Source organism: Scomber japonicus, chromosome 19, assembly GCF_027409825.1.
Source record: "Scomber japonicus isolate fScoJap1 chromosome 19, fScoJap1.pri, whole genome shotgun sequence".
NCBI classification, from domain to species: Eukaryota; Metazoa; Chordata; class Actinopteri; order Scombriformes; family Scombridae; genus Scomber; species Scomber japonicus.
In genome coordinates this window covers 7543937-7559486 of record NC_070596.1, presented here as the reverse complement: position 1 = coordinate 7559486, position 15550 = coordinate 7543937, and the positions used below count along the sequence as shown (strand labels likewise).

At 39.3% G+C, this 15550-nt stretch overlaps 1 protein-coding gene across 1 annotated transcript in view; it reads right to left on the bottom strand.

The window, feature by feature from the left end:
* The window catches only part of cacna1bb (calcium channel, voltage-dependent, N type, alpha 1B subunit, b), a 170407-nt gene that overhangs the window by 14059 nt on the left and 140798 nt on the right, over positions 1–15550 (bottom strand). The window contains exons 35-43 of the mRNA XM_053340345.1: positions 15071–15181; positions 13642–13725; positions 12738–12740; positions 11002–11118; positions 10012–10077; positions 7283–7374; positions 7024–7174; positions 6150–6277; positions 4780–4876 (exon numbers count right to left, since the gene is read on the bottom strand). Of these exons, the coding sequence (XP_053196320.1) occupies positions 4780–4876; positions 6150–6277; positions 7024–7174; positions 7283–7374; positions 10012–10077; positions 11002–11118; positions 12738–12740; positions 13642–13725; positions 15071–15181 (849 nt within the window). The remainder of the gene's footprint in view (positions 1–4779; positions 4877–6149; positions 6278–7023; positions 7175–7282; positions 7375–10011; positions 10078–11001; positions 11119–12737; positions 12741–13641; positions 13726–15070; positions 15182–15550) is intronic.

Sequence of the window (15550 nt, the reverse complement as noted above, 5' to 3'; positions counted from 1 at the left end):
CTATTATTATACTTAAGACACTAAAAAGGTAATTAGAGTTATTTGTGAAACTATCCTTTAACAAGTAGTTTATGTCTGTTAGTTCTCTTCTTCTTAAAAAACTAAAAGTCTACCAGAATAAGACTTGAATCAAGAGATGCTCATTAAGCAAAAATATATCAAGATTTGTTGCTTTTCACTATTTCTTATCACTATAACTGGAATATCTTTGGATTTGCTGATTGGACTTACAAGTGTCAACTTGAGCTTTGGGAAATTGTGATCATGTGATCTCAGTTTTAACAATTTTCTGCTATTTTATATAATTAATTTTCAATTGGTTAATAGAAAAAAAAGTTTTAATAGACTGTTGAAGCTCAACAGTTCAATGTAGTGAAAATGATAGGTAACAACTACTAGGCAGCAAAGAGGCTCAATTATTATGAGTTAATCATTATTTCTACATTCGGTTATGAAACTTATGATCACTCAGATCATCAAAAGGCATATAAAAGCATTCATAATACATAGTAGACAGTGACATAAATCCACTGCATGCAGGGATTTTGGATCAATGCTGCATTTAATTGATACGTACACACATGCATGTTTGAATTAGTGCACCAAATTCACAGTGAGGTTGGGGGGGGGGGGGGTGGAGGCATATGTGGGATACAGACCCTTAAGAGCTAATGGAAAGTGAAAGCGAAACTAGAAGTATCAGAAACATTTGAGAAGAAAGGAAAACTGTAGCTGATGGTTTTCATTTTCTTAAAGCCAAGTGGAGGCAAAACAGAGATGTGGGGGAAAGAGAGAGAGTATATTCACTCTGGGAGCATAACAATACAGATGAAGAGATAGAGAAGAGAGAAATGGAACAGATGAGGAGGAGGAGAAGGACGAGGAGGAGGGGGAGTAAGTGCCTTAGCTGGAAAGCATCTACGCATGTAAAGTCTTGCATCTTTTTTTTCCCAGAAACAGAGAGCAGAAGAATGGCAGCTGCTACAGCAACAAATAAATAAAGAAACACACCTCCAAAAAGCACAAAAATGCAGGGGGACACATGCTTGCAGACTTTAAGATACACACACATTACACACAGTGAAGTTACAGAGAGGAAAAGACACTCTAAAAACTCCCTAGGGAGGGTGAAAGAAAGATCATTCAAAAGACAGAGTGAAGCTTAGCCCGAAGACAGAACATAAAACCAGAAAGTAGAGGGTAACGGGGACAACTGTGACTATCAGGGGAAGATGTGTTCATTAAGCAGGGAGGTTAACAAGGAGCATGATCAACGGCAAAGAGGACTGGAGGAAAAAAACTGAAAAATGGGGATGGGGGAGAAAAAAAATGCTAGCCTTGCTCTCAAGTGCACCACAGCTCTCTGTATCTTTGTTCACGTCTTTCCCTCTTGATTCACAAAAACAAGAGTTATATTTGGAGATGCGACCACGTCAGACCCAGACGTTTTTAACTGGGGCAAGGGCAGGGCTGATTTAAATGTAATTCATTTAGACAGCTGTGCATACACTGGAACCACTCACATTAAGTCTTCATGCTAAGAGGTAAGCAGCTGGCACGGGGACTACCTGAGGACTGCTGAGCTGAATACTTGACTCCAACTTCACTAGTAGACAAGTCTCATATTAAATCGTGGGACATGTGTGCCCATGTTGCTTTGGTGAAAGTGTTCAAAGTTATACTACAGTATCCTGCAGTGTTTAGAAATCACTCAATAAATCCTGGATATGAATCTAGATGTAATCCACCTGCTATGATCAGATTTTGGCCATTAGAGGGCAATATAACATATCCAGTAGACAGAGCAACATCATCTTTCATTTGGAGTTCAGGGAAATCTATACTGCCAATTTTCCACCTCAACACCTACTAATTTTTCAGGGACAATGCTGGTATGGTTGAACAGTTGTGAATGGAAGCAGTAACATTGCAGGGACAAGTACCTAAAGACGTCTGTCTGACAAAAGACGCTTTCATGTGGAGCGAGTAAACTAACCACAATACTTTACTGATGATGTATTGTTATTTTTTGCCTTGCCAATCCCTTTGCAGATGATTTGGCCTGCAAACTTGTTAAATATCAAATACATTACAAGAACATTGGTACCAAACAACCTCTCCAGTTGCTAGAAACAGGAGACGTCTACACATACATCCTGCCTTGCCTTGCCCCCGCCCCATCCTCTTCTTCTGTTAAGTATTATTGTAGTTGGCATCTGTAAGTGTTGCATGACTGCCATCTGTTGGACTGTCCATTGTTCCAACTATTCCGGCACTGTCACAGTATGTATGAAAAGGCTGATGGAAATGCTCCTGAATGCAGCTGCATGTGTGAATAAAGACAATTACTCATAGTGTGTGAAAGTTTATCCTAATAATTTACCAGGATCTATGCGTGAAAGGGGCTTGACAATCTACATCTGCACTAGGCAATGTACTGTCAACTAACACGCTCACAGTCAGTGTTAACCATGTTAGCATGCTAACATTTTTTGTTAACACTAGACACAAAGTACAGTTTAGGGTGATGGGAATGTCATGGTTATAAAACAAAGTATTAGACAAAGGGAAATCTAAACCTGAAGATGCAGGTGTGGAGCTATAAAGGATGACCAAAGTTGTTCTGATTCATCTTGAGGGGAACATGAATGTGTCTACCAAATTTTTATGGCAATCCATCCCACATTTGTTAAAACATGTCAGTCTGAAGAAGAAATGTCTGAACTTCATGACAGTGCTAGATAAAAAGTCGGGATCACCAAAATTAGTACATTTATCCACTAGACACCAAGAATGTCTGTACTAAATGTCTTAGTGTTGCCAACTTGCCTTGTTAGCGTGGCAGTTTTTTTTATTTTTTTTACCAGTTACCCATTAGGTAAGGTTGCATATTCAGGGTATTTGCCTTGATCTCACAAATACATCTAAGGTCTGCCTTGAATAATAAAATGTTTGCCTGGGGGTGAAAAACATCTACTGTAAACCCACCCTACTCTTCTTCTTTTATGAATCAGTGTCACATGGCCCTACATTGAATACAATGTACAACAAACCGTCACAGAGCAGGACAAGGCCACAGAGCTTCACAGATCAACAGAAAGAACAACACAACAGCAGGCCACAAGATACTGACTGTGACACAATGACAGAAGCCAGAAGATGTGTGACAGGTGGAAGCAGGAAACCAGCAGTGACTGCAAGACGGTGGAGAAGGAGGAGGAAGGAGTGATTCTACCTTATAGGCGACCCGAGGTGGACATTTCTTTCCCAAACCTAGTGGAGGGGACATGTCTCGAAGCATCTTGTACATATCGCGGTAAACCATACGGCCACTTCCCGGGGGGAAAGGTAGTAGGAGACCATGGAAGGAGGAATGAAGATTTCCCAGGTGAGATGGAGTGGGGGTTAAAAGGAGTAGGGGGAGTTACATTGTAACAGAAAGTGGCAAAACAAAAAGAGAGAATGGGAGGGGAGAGAGAGGAAAACACAGAAATCCTTGTTAATAAGATTTCCAGGATATCATGATCTGGAATCCTCTTTGGATTTGAGGATTCAGGAATGGATCCCAGATGAGGAAGAAGGGGGAGGATATTCCGGAGGATCCCCTGGAGGATCGCCTGCATAGAGATGCTGGATGGAGGGATCCCGGTAGAGGGTATGTGTTTGGAAATTAGAGGGCATTTTTGTGTTAAAGGAATAACCACCGAAAACCTTTTGAGAATCAAACACTCAACATCTGTGTGAAAAGTGGCTCTGAAAAGTTTGTGGTTTGGATTCACAGTAGCTGAAACCTAAACATCCAAACTATTCCTATATTCCTATCCCTTCTAAAAGGATAGACTGCTAAATACACACACGTTTCAGCACAACTAGGAGGCAGCAGTGTGAAGAATTACTAGAACAATTATTCAAACTCTATACTAAACACATAAAGATAAGTGCACAAGTGAAATTAAATAAAATGTACATTAGTAAAGAAACACAGACAGTCAATTTGGTGGGCATGTCATGTCCCAAAGAGTCAGTGAAAACTGCTGGGATTTTTGTGTAATGGCCACACTCTGTACTGCAGGTCATGTGATATGCTTATGATATGTGATATGCTTATACCCAACATTACTGTAAAACCATGAATATGTTTTACAAATAATAAATATGGGTAACAAACATTTGTATCAGTAAATATCAGCAAGAGGGAGGAGAAGTGAAATATGCTGAAAAGGTGGTATAATATACATTACTTTGTGTTAATTCTGATGTTTTTTGTTTGTTTTTCCATGCCTCTGGGTCATTAGAAACCTTTATAATGCAACCTGACTACAGTTATTGCCCTTCACAAAAGAGCAGCTACAAACTATTCAGGGAAACCCTTCAAGGTGTTGATATCTAACACTCAAAAGACAGATTTTTGGTGGAGTATTCCTTTAAGATGCCCTCTGTTTTTTGCATGCTAAGAAACATCAGCAGTAACCAAAGAGGAAACAAAGCACACAATGCTCTCTTTTCACTACCCACTCTTCTTTCACTCCTGTGTTTAGAAGCAGGGGAAAAAAACTTAGACATCACATCTGATGCCTTTTGTTTGAGCATGACTTGCGGCATTGTTTCCTACACTCGCTATGGTTACCTGCCAGCTGGTTAGTGGAGGATTGATGCATGTTTATATGCATGTGTGGTCAGGTCATTCTCTGGCAGCGCAGGGAATGAGATACAGATATTCACAGTCCGAAACCATCACAGCCCCTTTGAAAACCAAAGGGACTGTGTGGGAGTGCAAACCTTATAAGCCACCCTGTTAGGGCACTTCTTCCCAAGGCCCAGGGGAGGCGAGATAAAACGCAACAATTTGTACATATCCTGATAGCATATCCTCCCGCTGAAAAAGATAAGACATGTTTAAGACATTAGGTCACAGGTTATTCCATAACATCTATCCATCTGTCTATTGAAAATCTGTTAAAGAGCACTAACACATAAGTAACAGCATTAAGACACAAAATACACTGGAATATTTAATAAAAAAATATGAATAAAATATTTAATTTCCATGCATTTTTTGTGCACATTGTCACCAGCTCTACTGTGATTTCATCCATTATATTATACTTGATTTTAATGACTGTATATTTCCTTAATTCCCCTACTTGAAGGTCTAAAATGCTGTTTAAGAGCCCTTTACTCAATGTAAGGAATACTATTCTGGTGGGGATATGCTGAATCCTTCATTCATTTTTGTAAATTTCTAATATGCAAACCTCACTCTCAAACCCCCAAATTCCCATAAAAGTACATGTACATGGCAACCAACGTTCACAAAACATTTAAGTGGTCATTTTCGTTTGCATGTGTATGGAACATAGAAATCAGGTGAGAATAATTTAAACCAATCAGTAAAAACCTAAATATACTCCTTGCTGCAACCTGAGATAATGATAAAAGCTAGTTGAAAATTTGCTGAATGTTTCTTCAGGTACCTCTCTGAGAGCAGCTCATGTATATTCAAAGGAATAAATAATAATTCCTCCCCCGTAATGTCTGTCAGGTGATGGCAATTTTATAATTTCACATCTCACACCTCTCCTGGAGTCCTGACTCACTGACAAGGCTCCTGCGACGCCTTCGTTAAAACTTAATGAGCCTTGCATAATCTGAGACAGATTACGCCTCACTGTCTCCCTCAATTTTTGCATTGTCCTTTAGTTGAGTTAAACAGCGTCTGTGTGAGGGGCAGAGGGGTCGCTGATATAAACCTGCCCCTGTTGATGGGATAGAAAGAGGTTTTTCTTCACACCACAGCGACAGACTGAGGAGCTTTAGAGCCCGCCGGCTTAGCGGTGAGGAGGGCTGGGTGGACGCCAAGCAGAACACTGGATTTACATGCATCAGTCCGGCCAACAGGGGGCTCGTCACCATCCTCAGCCAACACTCCGTGCTCAGGCTTAATGTCATTCACCCACCGCAGCTAAGACGGGATTTTTCCAGTTCCACGTCACGGAGTCATCCTGCTGGAACTCACAAGGCATTCTGAGAGTTTCCTGTCTCCTAGTCTCCCTCTCTTCTAAAAAACAGCCCCCCTCCTCTGTAACACTGACACTGGCTCACACTGGAGACTACAGCTGTACTAGTCAGAGATCAGCAAAAGCACCTACCAGGCAGCAGGGTCGTACTCCGCCCACACGCGGATAAATTCATCAAGGTGATGAGGCCCCAGGATGGAGGCGTCCCTGGTTAGGTACTCAAAGTTATCCATGATGACAGCAACAAATAGGTTCAGCATCTGATGAATGAAAACATGAGAGCACACATTAAATTTTTAATCATTTGTTTGAATGCTAAAGAGAATATAATTAAGATAGGCACTTGCAGTAAGATCCCCCTGGTTATCATTTATAAGCAGGGTTTACAATACAAACTAATGTAGTATGACTATTAAAGAAAAGTATTTTAACTTCTCGTATTAAGACATATGTTACATAATTACAGTTGTGTTTTACTATATCATTAGATTTCACATATGATTTTTATCCTAGCAGTCACTTATCAGTGCCCACAGGAGTTAGCAAATACACTTACATCTGCTAACAACTACATTACAGTGGGTTTTGCATGTTTTTAGCCCAAAACATGCTAATTACATATTTTGAATTATTGCTGATCATTTTGTAAATCATGTAGTTTTAAGTTGATTTCCTACATGTGTCTCCCAGGTAGGTATTAGACACTTTTCATACTTACCCCTTCTTGCAAATGCACCATTTTGCAACTGTTGGCAATAATTAGGGCTGACTATATTTAATGTAAAACCAAATTATGACTTAATAAGGTTTTTGCTGTTTTAAAATGTGTGAAAATTGTATTTAAAAAAAAATCAATAATGCAAATGTTAAGGTGAAGATCTGATTATAAATGCCATTTTTTGTGCATATGGTATTTTTACAAATTCGTTCACCAGCCAAAACATGCAAAACCCCCAAATGTCTTCATATTATCTTTCAGTTGGAGCAGACAGGACACAGCACTGACCAGGAAGGAGCAGAGGAAAATGAAGGAGACAAAGTAGAAGTAGGCAAAGTCACTCCCGCACTCCTTCCCCAAAGTTCCTGAATCCTTATGACACGGCCGGTTACTGAGACAAGATAACATGATCTCATGCCACGCCTCGCCGGTCGCACTCCTGAAACACACACAAATAACAGTAAAGTACACACACACACAGACAAACAAATAGACACAGTTTTATTATTGTGGTGTCAGAACTTTGAGTAGCTGGAAGCAGGATTACCTGAAGAGGAGGGTCAAAGCCTGTAAAAAGGTCTGGAAGTTGTTGTGGTGATTGATGGCAGTTTCTTCATTTAGGTCGATGTTACCAAACACCTGAGGCAGCAGGAGAGCAGGTGATGTTTAATGAAGACAAAGCCAAAAATTTAAAGGTGACCTATTATGTCCATTTCCACGTCTATATTTGTAATCTGGGGCTCTTTGCATGATTTACAGTTCAAAAATGATTTACCTTAACTGACCCTTTACACAGCTCCTCAGTTCAGCCTCTTTCTGAAACAGGCTGTTTAGCCCCTGTCTCTTTAAGGCCCCCCTCCTAAAGAGCCCAGTCTGTTCTGATTGGTTTGTGACAAGACTGAATTTCATGGTGAGTTTGAACCATTTTGTTATGGGTAGAAAAAATTAAAAAATAATATTTTATTTTATAGTAGTACTATAACAGTAGTGCATAGTTTACTAATACTAATACTAATACAGCATATTATGCATACATATAGTTTGTTTTTAAGTGTTATGCCTGTATGGTAGCTCTTGAACAAACTACTACTACTTTAATAGCACTGTACTTAATTACACAACAGTTATGTCATCAAAGCAAATTAGAGAGAATTGTCCCTGTTTGTTTCTGAATCAGTGACAGCTTTGCTAAAATATTTCTTTAATTGGTTATTTTATGTACTATCTGTATGTACTATAAACTAATTATTTACCTGTACTGTACTCTACTCATGTATGGAATACGCGTTGGCAACATGTTTTCATTCTAAAAGTCAAACCAATAAAGCTTCATTGATTTGCATTGGAAATAAACTGAGAAAGACAAAGAGTTGATAACTGACACAGGTTGTGTACTGTAAGTCCAGTAAAAATGAGCATAGCAATTTGTCCCTGGGTGTGTCCATTCTGCTAGCCTATAAAATCTATCTGCTGGACCCAGGAGACCTCTGACAGCCATCATGTTAATATGCATTGACCCCTAACGCAGCAACTAGTTACACTTTCAGCACTATAACAATCTCACCTATGAGAGGAATCAGAAGTAGTTAATCTTTTAACTTTCATATCCTCATAGAAGGAGGGCATATGCATGAATTACATATGCAATATGCTAATTTAATAGTGGCAATTAAAAAAATACTATTAGGTTACTCTTAATTTATAAATGTGTTATCTTTCTTTTTATGATGTATAAAGTTTAGATGGCTTACTGCCTTGAGGCTCTCGGATCTTAAGGTTTAATCAACAGGAGGTGGACAGAATTAAAGTAATGCCTGTTCAATATTATGCAATCCAATGCAGAAGCCCTGCAATACATACTGGGTTTGTGAAGCTTCCAATATTAAATTTTCATTGACTGCGTCAGATATGTGTCAGTTCAGCTCTGTTGGAATTTTAGAGGCATAGGTTTGTGGTGTTGTTGTAGTGGAGGACATGATACACACTTTACAATAAATGCAATCTTACACAACAACAGCACAAACTGTGGTCTCACAGTGGAGATGAATGAAGCCCTAATCTACAAAATCACAAAAGATTTGAAAGTTTACTTTTTATATTTTATATTTCGGGGCATTGGATTACAATCGTACAGATGTTACTTTTATTGTCCATTTCTTTATCTGTCTCTGGAGGAGAGATGGCCTCAGTTTGTGTAAACTGCTGATATTTGAGCCCGTCCCTAGACTGCCAGCCAGCCATGCAGTGTAACAGCCAGATATAATAAGTTGTCCAAGTAGATCAATACTCACAAAGACATAAAAGACATTGTAACAGGATGTGTGATCACTGTGAGGCCCAGTCTGTGATCAGCACAACAACTCTCATATCAAATTCTAGAAATGGCATATTTTTGTACTGTACAAGGACATTTTTCACAAATGTACTAAAACAGACTCATAATAAGCCCTATGGAGACCAGATGTAATTCTTTTGAGCCACTAGCCACAGTCTTAATTAGTTTCTGATATAGTGTAGTTTAAGGTCAGGAATTGAACAAGTTAATCTGAGAATTGTTAATACCAAAGTTTATACCATAGCAGTAACAAACATTTCAGAACAGAAATGATAAAATATGTTTGAAGTAGTCTCCCCAATGTATAGTTTATCCATAAGAGAACACTGACTGTCAAATATGTTACTAAATACTGGCCAAAGACTATGATCCAGTATAGAGCTATGATGTTCTTATATAATTAAAAAACAATATCAGTTTCACCTTAAAACATCTAGTATTTGTCTGGCTCTAGTTACGACCGAACATTTGAATCACTTATTGTAAATCAATGATATGCGTCCAATAGTACATATAATTAGTTCACAGATAAAATAAATAAATACATCAGCCAAGAGGAATTTTGCATTACTGCATTCTTTGATATTATTAAATCATTATTAGTATTATTATTAAACTCATTCTGGTTCTTATTCTGACTGATTTGACTGCTGCTCACATTGAAGCTGGGTGGAGCTACACTGGGAAATACTGTTGCAAAATATGCAGTACTACTACTTATAATATTAAGCTAGTGCCTCCTCAGTGCAACAAGACTAACAGGACAAGCACTGTGTAGATTCTCACACAGTCCTGACAGGGGGGCTAACTGGCCAGGACAGGTAAAAACAGCTGTGGGGGTAAATGGGTGTACCTGTGTAAAGACTTTGAATGATGGGCTAATGAAAAATGCACACTTATCCTGGATCATTACATTCAGACTTGCTTTAGTCACAACTCACCTGCATCCCAATGATGGCATAGATGAAGAACAGCATGGCGATGAGCAGGCACACATACGGCAGGGCCTGAAAAACAAACACACAAATATAAGTTAAAGACACACAGAGCACAAACATGCTAATTACAACTAATTTCCACATATACACTCTTCTCTCTCACACACATGTATGCACACACGCACACAGTTCACAGTCAGGTACTGAACACATACAAAACCCCTTCAGCACTGTGCTTCTCTTTTGATCTCTTCTTCTGAACACACACACACACACACACACACACACACACACACACACACACACAGAAATCTGATTCTTCAGGGAGGACTCGCACCCTTGTAAGATTTTATAGTCTTGTTTAAGAACCTGAGCAGTCAACCTGACCTGCAGGGTGGATTCTTTTAACCAGCTATTTATATCGCTGTGAGGAGGAGGCGAACATTTGTTGTAATTAAATAGCCACCTTTTAACACTCTGTAGCTACTGTCCATTTTCATTGGGCTTAAAAGCTCTCACCACTGACATTAAACCCACTATAAATTCCCTCGGCTGAGGCTCGGCGCTCCACATTTAACTCAACTCGTCCCAAGGGATTTAGAGAGCAAACCGGCACTGTGTGAAAATCCCAACCGCTGTCTGCTGAGAGCTATTTAGTTCCTTTCTACAATAAAAGAGGTCTGCAGCGTGCCTCTGCACGCTTCTGAGCCCTCTATTCCACACTTTGTATTTTGTGTGAGATCCTTTTATTCAACTACAAATCAATCCAAAAGATCAACACCAAAATCTCTTTACAGAATAAAAGCATCTGCATTTCTACTCAGTTTTCTTTCCTCAATGTTTTTCCTCTTTCGCTAAAATGCTTTGATAGTTCTGTTTTGCTACATGCATTGAGTTTGACTAATATGCGTTATATATTAATAAGTAAGGAGGCACATATGACAAGTTTGTCTGTTTACATGTATAAAATATCCATTGTGTGTGTTTATTCACCTTGAAGGATTGAACGAAGGTCCACAGCAGGATGCGGATGGTGTAGCCCTGCCGCAGCAGTTTGATGAGTCGAGCTGCTCTGAACAGCCTCAAGAAACTCAAGTTTATCAATTTGTCCTGGGAGAGAAAAACAGAGACTGTGTAAAATACTATAATATACCCAGTTTAAACTCATTTAAAGCTATACTATGTGACTGCTGCTAAAGCCCTATTTGCTCTGGTTTGACCAGTAGCTTATGCTGAGTAATGTTAGCAAACGTATATACTGTAGATATTGCTGTGGAAGTGACGTAGCTGAGCGAGTTCCCTCATTTAATGACCTCAGCTAATTGCACGTGTAGTTACAGTGGCCATCATTGAAGAAAAAATGACACAGGCCCCCTTTAAACCTGCAGTGCCAAACTTTAACACATATATGAATGTTTGTTACATTGAAGTCCTTGTCTAACAACTTCACACAATGATTATTAAGCCCATCACCACCAAATAAATCTTTCTGTATTTCACACTATAGCTGAGTGAATCTCATGTTGGATGGGGCATTCCCATGTTGTTCTATTTAACCATTAATTGTGTAATTCTTCTAGACTTTACAAATGTTATTGGGCTGAATGACTCAAATTCTGATAGTGAAACGAGTTATTTTGTGGGTTGTCTGGCACTCAAAACTATTTATCCACCGTTTGGCAGCCATTACAGCAGGTTACAGCCAGTAGTGTGTTGGCATACTGCGACAAATCTCGGTGGACTGTCAAAACATATCAGTTTTTACCGACCCTCTCTGTGTGCCTGTCATTCTGGGTGATCATGAAAGCATGTTGCATGGCTGTATCAGGAAATCACAGCCAAACACCCCGCTTTACTGTCACTGCCAGAAGGGGGAGACAAAAGTCTGGTACTGCCACTTTAAAATCCATCACTTTAATTTTGAGTTACAATCACTTAAACACACTGATCTTACAAATGTGCTGAATGCATTTCCTTCCTCATATTACATTTGGAAAGATAATTTTTTTTTTAAGGCAGGCATATCCAAACTATTCAATTAAGGGCCATGTGCCTGCAGGTTTAGTCCTGACCAATCAAGAGCACACATGATTTAACCAATCAACGTGTTGATTAAATGAGTCAAGCCTGGTGTGCTCCTGCTTGGTTGGAATGAAAACCTGCAGTCACATGAACCTTTATGGAATAGTTTGGACATTCCATGTTTACTAGCGTGTACTCTTCTTTTTTCCTCTGCCTTTACTTTATCTTGGAATTGCTGTTTATTTTGATGCATTACAGCCACCTATCAATCAGTGGAATAGAGTAAATACATGTTTTTTTTCATCCGACTCTCCTCAACTGAGAATAGCATAATATAAAATATCAGCCTTTACAAGTGATTGACTCTTTTAGGGTCTTAAGCACAAAAGCAAGCAAGGGGTGAGATAATATAATCTAGCTGCAATGCAAACAAATTAAAGGAACCTGCATGGGCTGAATAAAAAATTAAATGATTATACATTAAGGTAAATATTTTAACATCATATCTTGCAGCTCACACCTGTAAATGCTCTAGATGTTTGTGTTAAAGCATACATATTTAACAGTTTACTAGATCTTATTCTTTTATACCATGCCACACTGGAGATTGAGTAGGTAGATGCTTTTAAACTAAGGCTGTAGGAGAAAACAAGACACTGATGGGGAAGAGCTGACAATATCAGCAGCCAACAAGAAAAGCCACTTACCGTCTAGAGGTATCAGATGTGACAGAAGGGGCAGAGTGAGGGCACAGGCGCCAGCAAAGACACAGCAGAAGATGGATACACACCGAAAGAGGAAAAAAAAAAAAAGAAGAAGAAGAAAACAGAGAGAAGGAAGGAGACAGAGAAGAAGACTAATGATCACATGAAGAGAAAGTCACAGAAAGAGAGAGAGACCGACTTTGCCACAGAGAAAGCTACAGTAAACCGCCTCAGTCCTCCATCTCCACAATCAAATTCTTTTGTCCGTTTTTCATCGTCTGTAATTCAACAGAGGAGACTAGCAGGAGCAACATTATTCCCATTGCCCTGCAGCTGCCTTTGTTTTATGTATTTACTTTCATTATTTCTTTTCTTTTTTCTTTTTTTTTTTGAGCTGAGCCTTTAATTCGAGGACTGAGACAGTGAGAGCGTAGCAAAGCATGACTACTACAGCCATGATTTTGAAGCTGAAGCAGTTCAGATTTGTAAGAAAATATACAAAATAAACATTTTAATACAAAACAGTTCTGTGTTAATCATTGTGAACTCAATATTTTTGACATGGGGTCTGGTGACTTGTCATTTTTCACTGTAAAAAATTATTCACATAAAAAAACAGTGGGTCTAACTGCGGACTAGATACAGTAGACTATATATATGCATTATATCCCCTGTACAAACACACTATTGTATACATGAGCTGTTGCCCTATTTCCTGCTTTTCTCTACTAAATTGATGTCATGTATAACAGCATGCTGCCCTCCCACAGTGTAACTACTACTGCAGCTATGAGCACTCAAGCCTGTTACTCATGTACAGTTCAAAGTGCCCCATGAGAGACTGGTGTAATGGCACTAGGTGTGGGTGAGGGGGGAGGGCGGGGGGCTGATGGCTGCAGCTTTTTACCTTTATCTCTGTGACCAAGATGTCTGTTATGCTCCCGAGCACAGTCACAAAGTCAAATACATTCCAGGCTGCTTTCAGGTAGTTCTGAAATACAAAGAAGACAGACGAGACCAAATTCAGCTTGACAGAGAGAATCAGAGAGTTCATTCAAACTTTAAAATCCTTAGCTTCCTTCTATACTTTTCTTCTTTTCTATAAAAAGAAAGGAGTAAAACCCACCGCTTCTTTTTTAACCCTGTCATACTTGAAGGTGCAGCAACAAATCCATGCTCATAAACACTGCTACAGTTTTTGATGCTTGTACCCAATCTTTGTATTCTCTTTACTTTATGTACTCATTTTATTAATATTTTTTAAACCTTAATATTAAATTCTGTTAACTGAATTCACTTTTTGCATTTACACTACCTTGTCGCCAAGCCCGGAAAACACAATTGCATGTCTTAATAGGTAGCAATTGAAACTAAAAGGTATAAATGTAACTGTAGTGACATGAAATCCAAAGTTCTCAAACAGGTGACTACCCTTTATTTTTCAATCACCATGGTCACTGCAAATTCTTATGCACAGTTATCATAAAAGTCATAGTAATTTACAGACAGTCACACATTTAGATTATACAGATTAAAGAACATAAATGTGGATACGCAACATTTACAAAACATGTTCCCATACTGTAGATTGCAGAAATAATATAATTCAAAAAAGAGACGCTACACTAGTACACTAGAACACACAGAAATCTAGATATTCCCCATGGCCCAAATATCTACAAATGCATGTACAACACACACATCCATACAAATGCTGGCACGGTCCCCTGCGTAAACTAACTGTTGAGGGGCTGCCTGCAGCTTGGATCCCCTCAGACTGGTCAAGCATCCACTACCTGGGGGGGCAGAGGCTGCTGCCAAGCCCTGCAACTGCAGTCTGAGGGGCTGCAGCAGCCGAGCATTTATGCCAGCAGATGCAAGCCCATCCGTCTGGGCTTAACAGCTAAACAGGTGGAGGTAAGTGGTGTGTGAGAAAAGCGATTTAATAAATGGACCCTGTAAATGGAACTGAGCTGGAGATGAAATGCCTTGCTGCAGGCCAGACAGCCCCATGTTGTGAGAAGATTTATTCTTTTTGTGCACTCTTGCGTTCATCCCTATTTTTCTTTATTACAAGCTTATCCCCCTAATTCCCAAATTAGAGACCTAAAACACCACGTTGCACCTTTTACTTAATGTTCTTTTTGACTTATTACACATTTTATGTACTTATGCACAATTAAAATCTCATTCCTTTAGGAAAGGTCTGTCCTTGTTTTGCGAATCCAAAAAAGACATTCTCCCTCATGTGTGAAAACAAAAAAAAACAACACACACAGTGAATAATTGACAAGTGTTTGCAGAGGACAGCACAGCATATGGTCCAGACAGCTCACCAGTGGACCGAAGGCAATAATCTTGAGGATGCACTCCAGTGTGAAGAGGGCCGTGAAGACGATGTTTAGATATTTCAGCATGGCCTCGTACAGGACTGGAGCTTCATGGAACTGAAGAAAGGACAAAAGTACATTTGATACTTGATGGTAGGATGAAATACAGTGAGGGGAAAACAGCTGCGTCCTTTCTAAACACACCAAGACGCATTGCGGACCACCTCTAGTTGAGTGCTAACACACACTCCAGCAAGATGTTTAGAAGGTGTAAATGGATCTGTCAATCGAAGCTGCATACACACATTTTAATCCTCTCAACTATCAGTAAGCACTGTGTCCACTGTCCACTGTGATGACTGTGGAGCTGAAATATCTGTGCTTGTGTGTGTAAGTTGTTAGTCAGTCAGCTTTCAGTCCCAGGACCGTTAATCTGACTTCATGGTCCAGGGAAACTGCTAAGATGTGTTATGGAAGGAAAGTTAA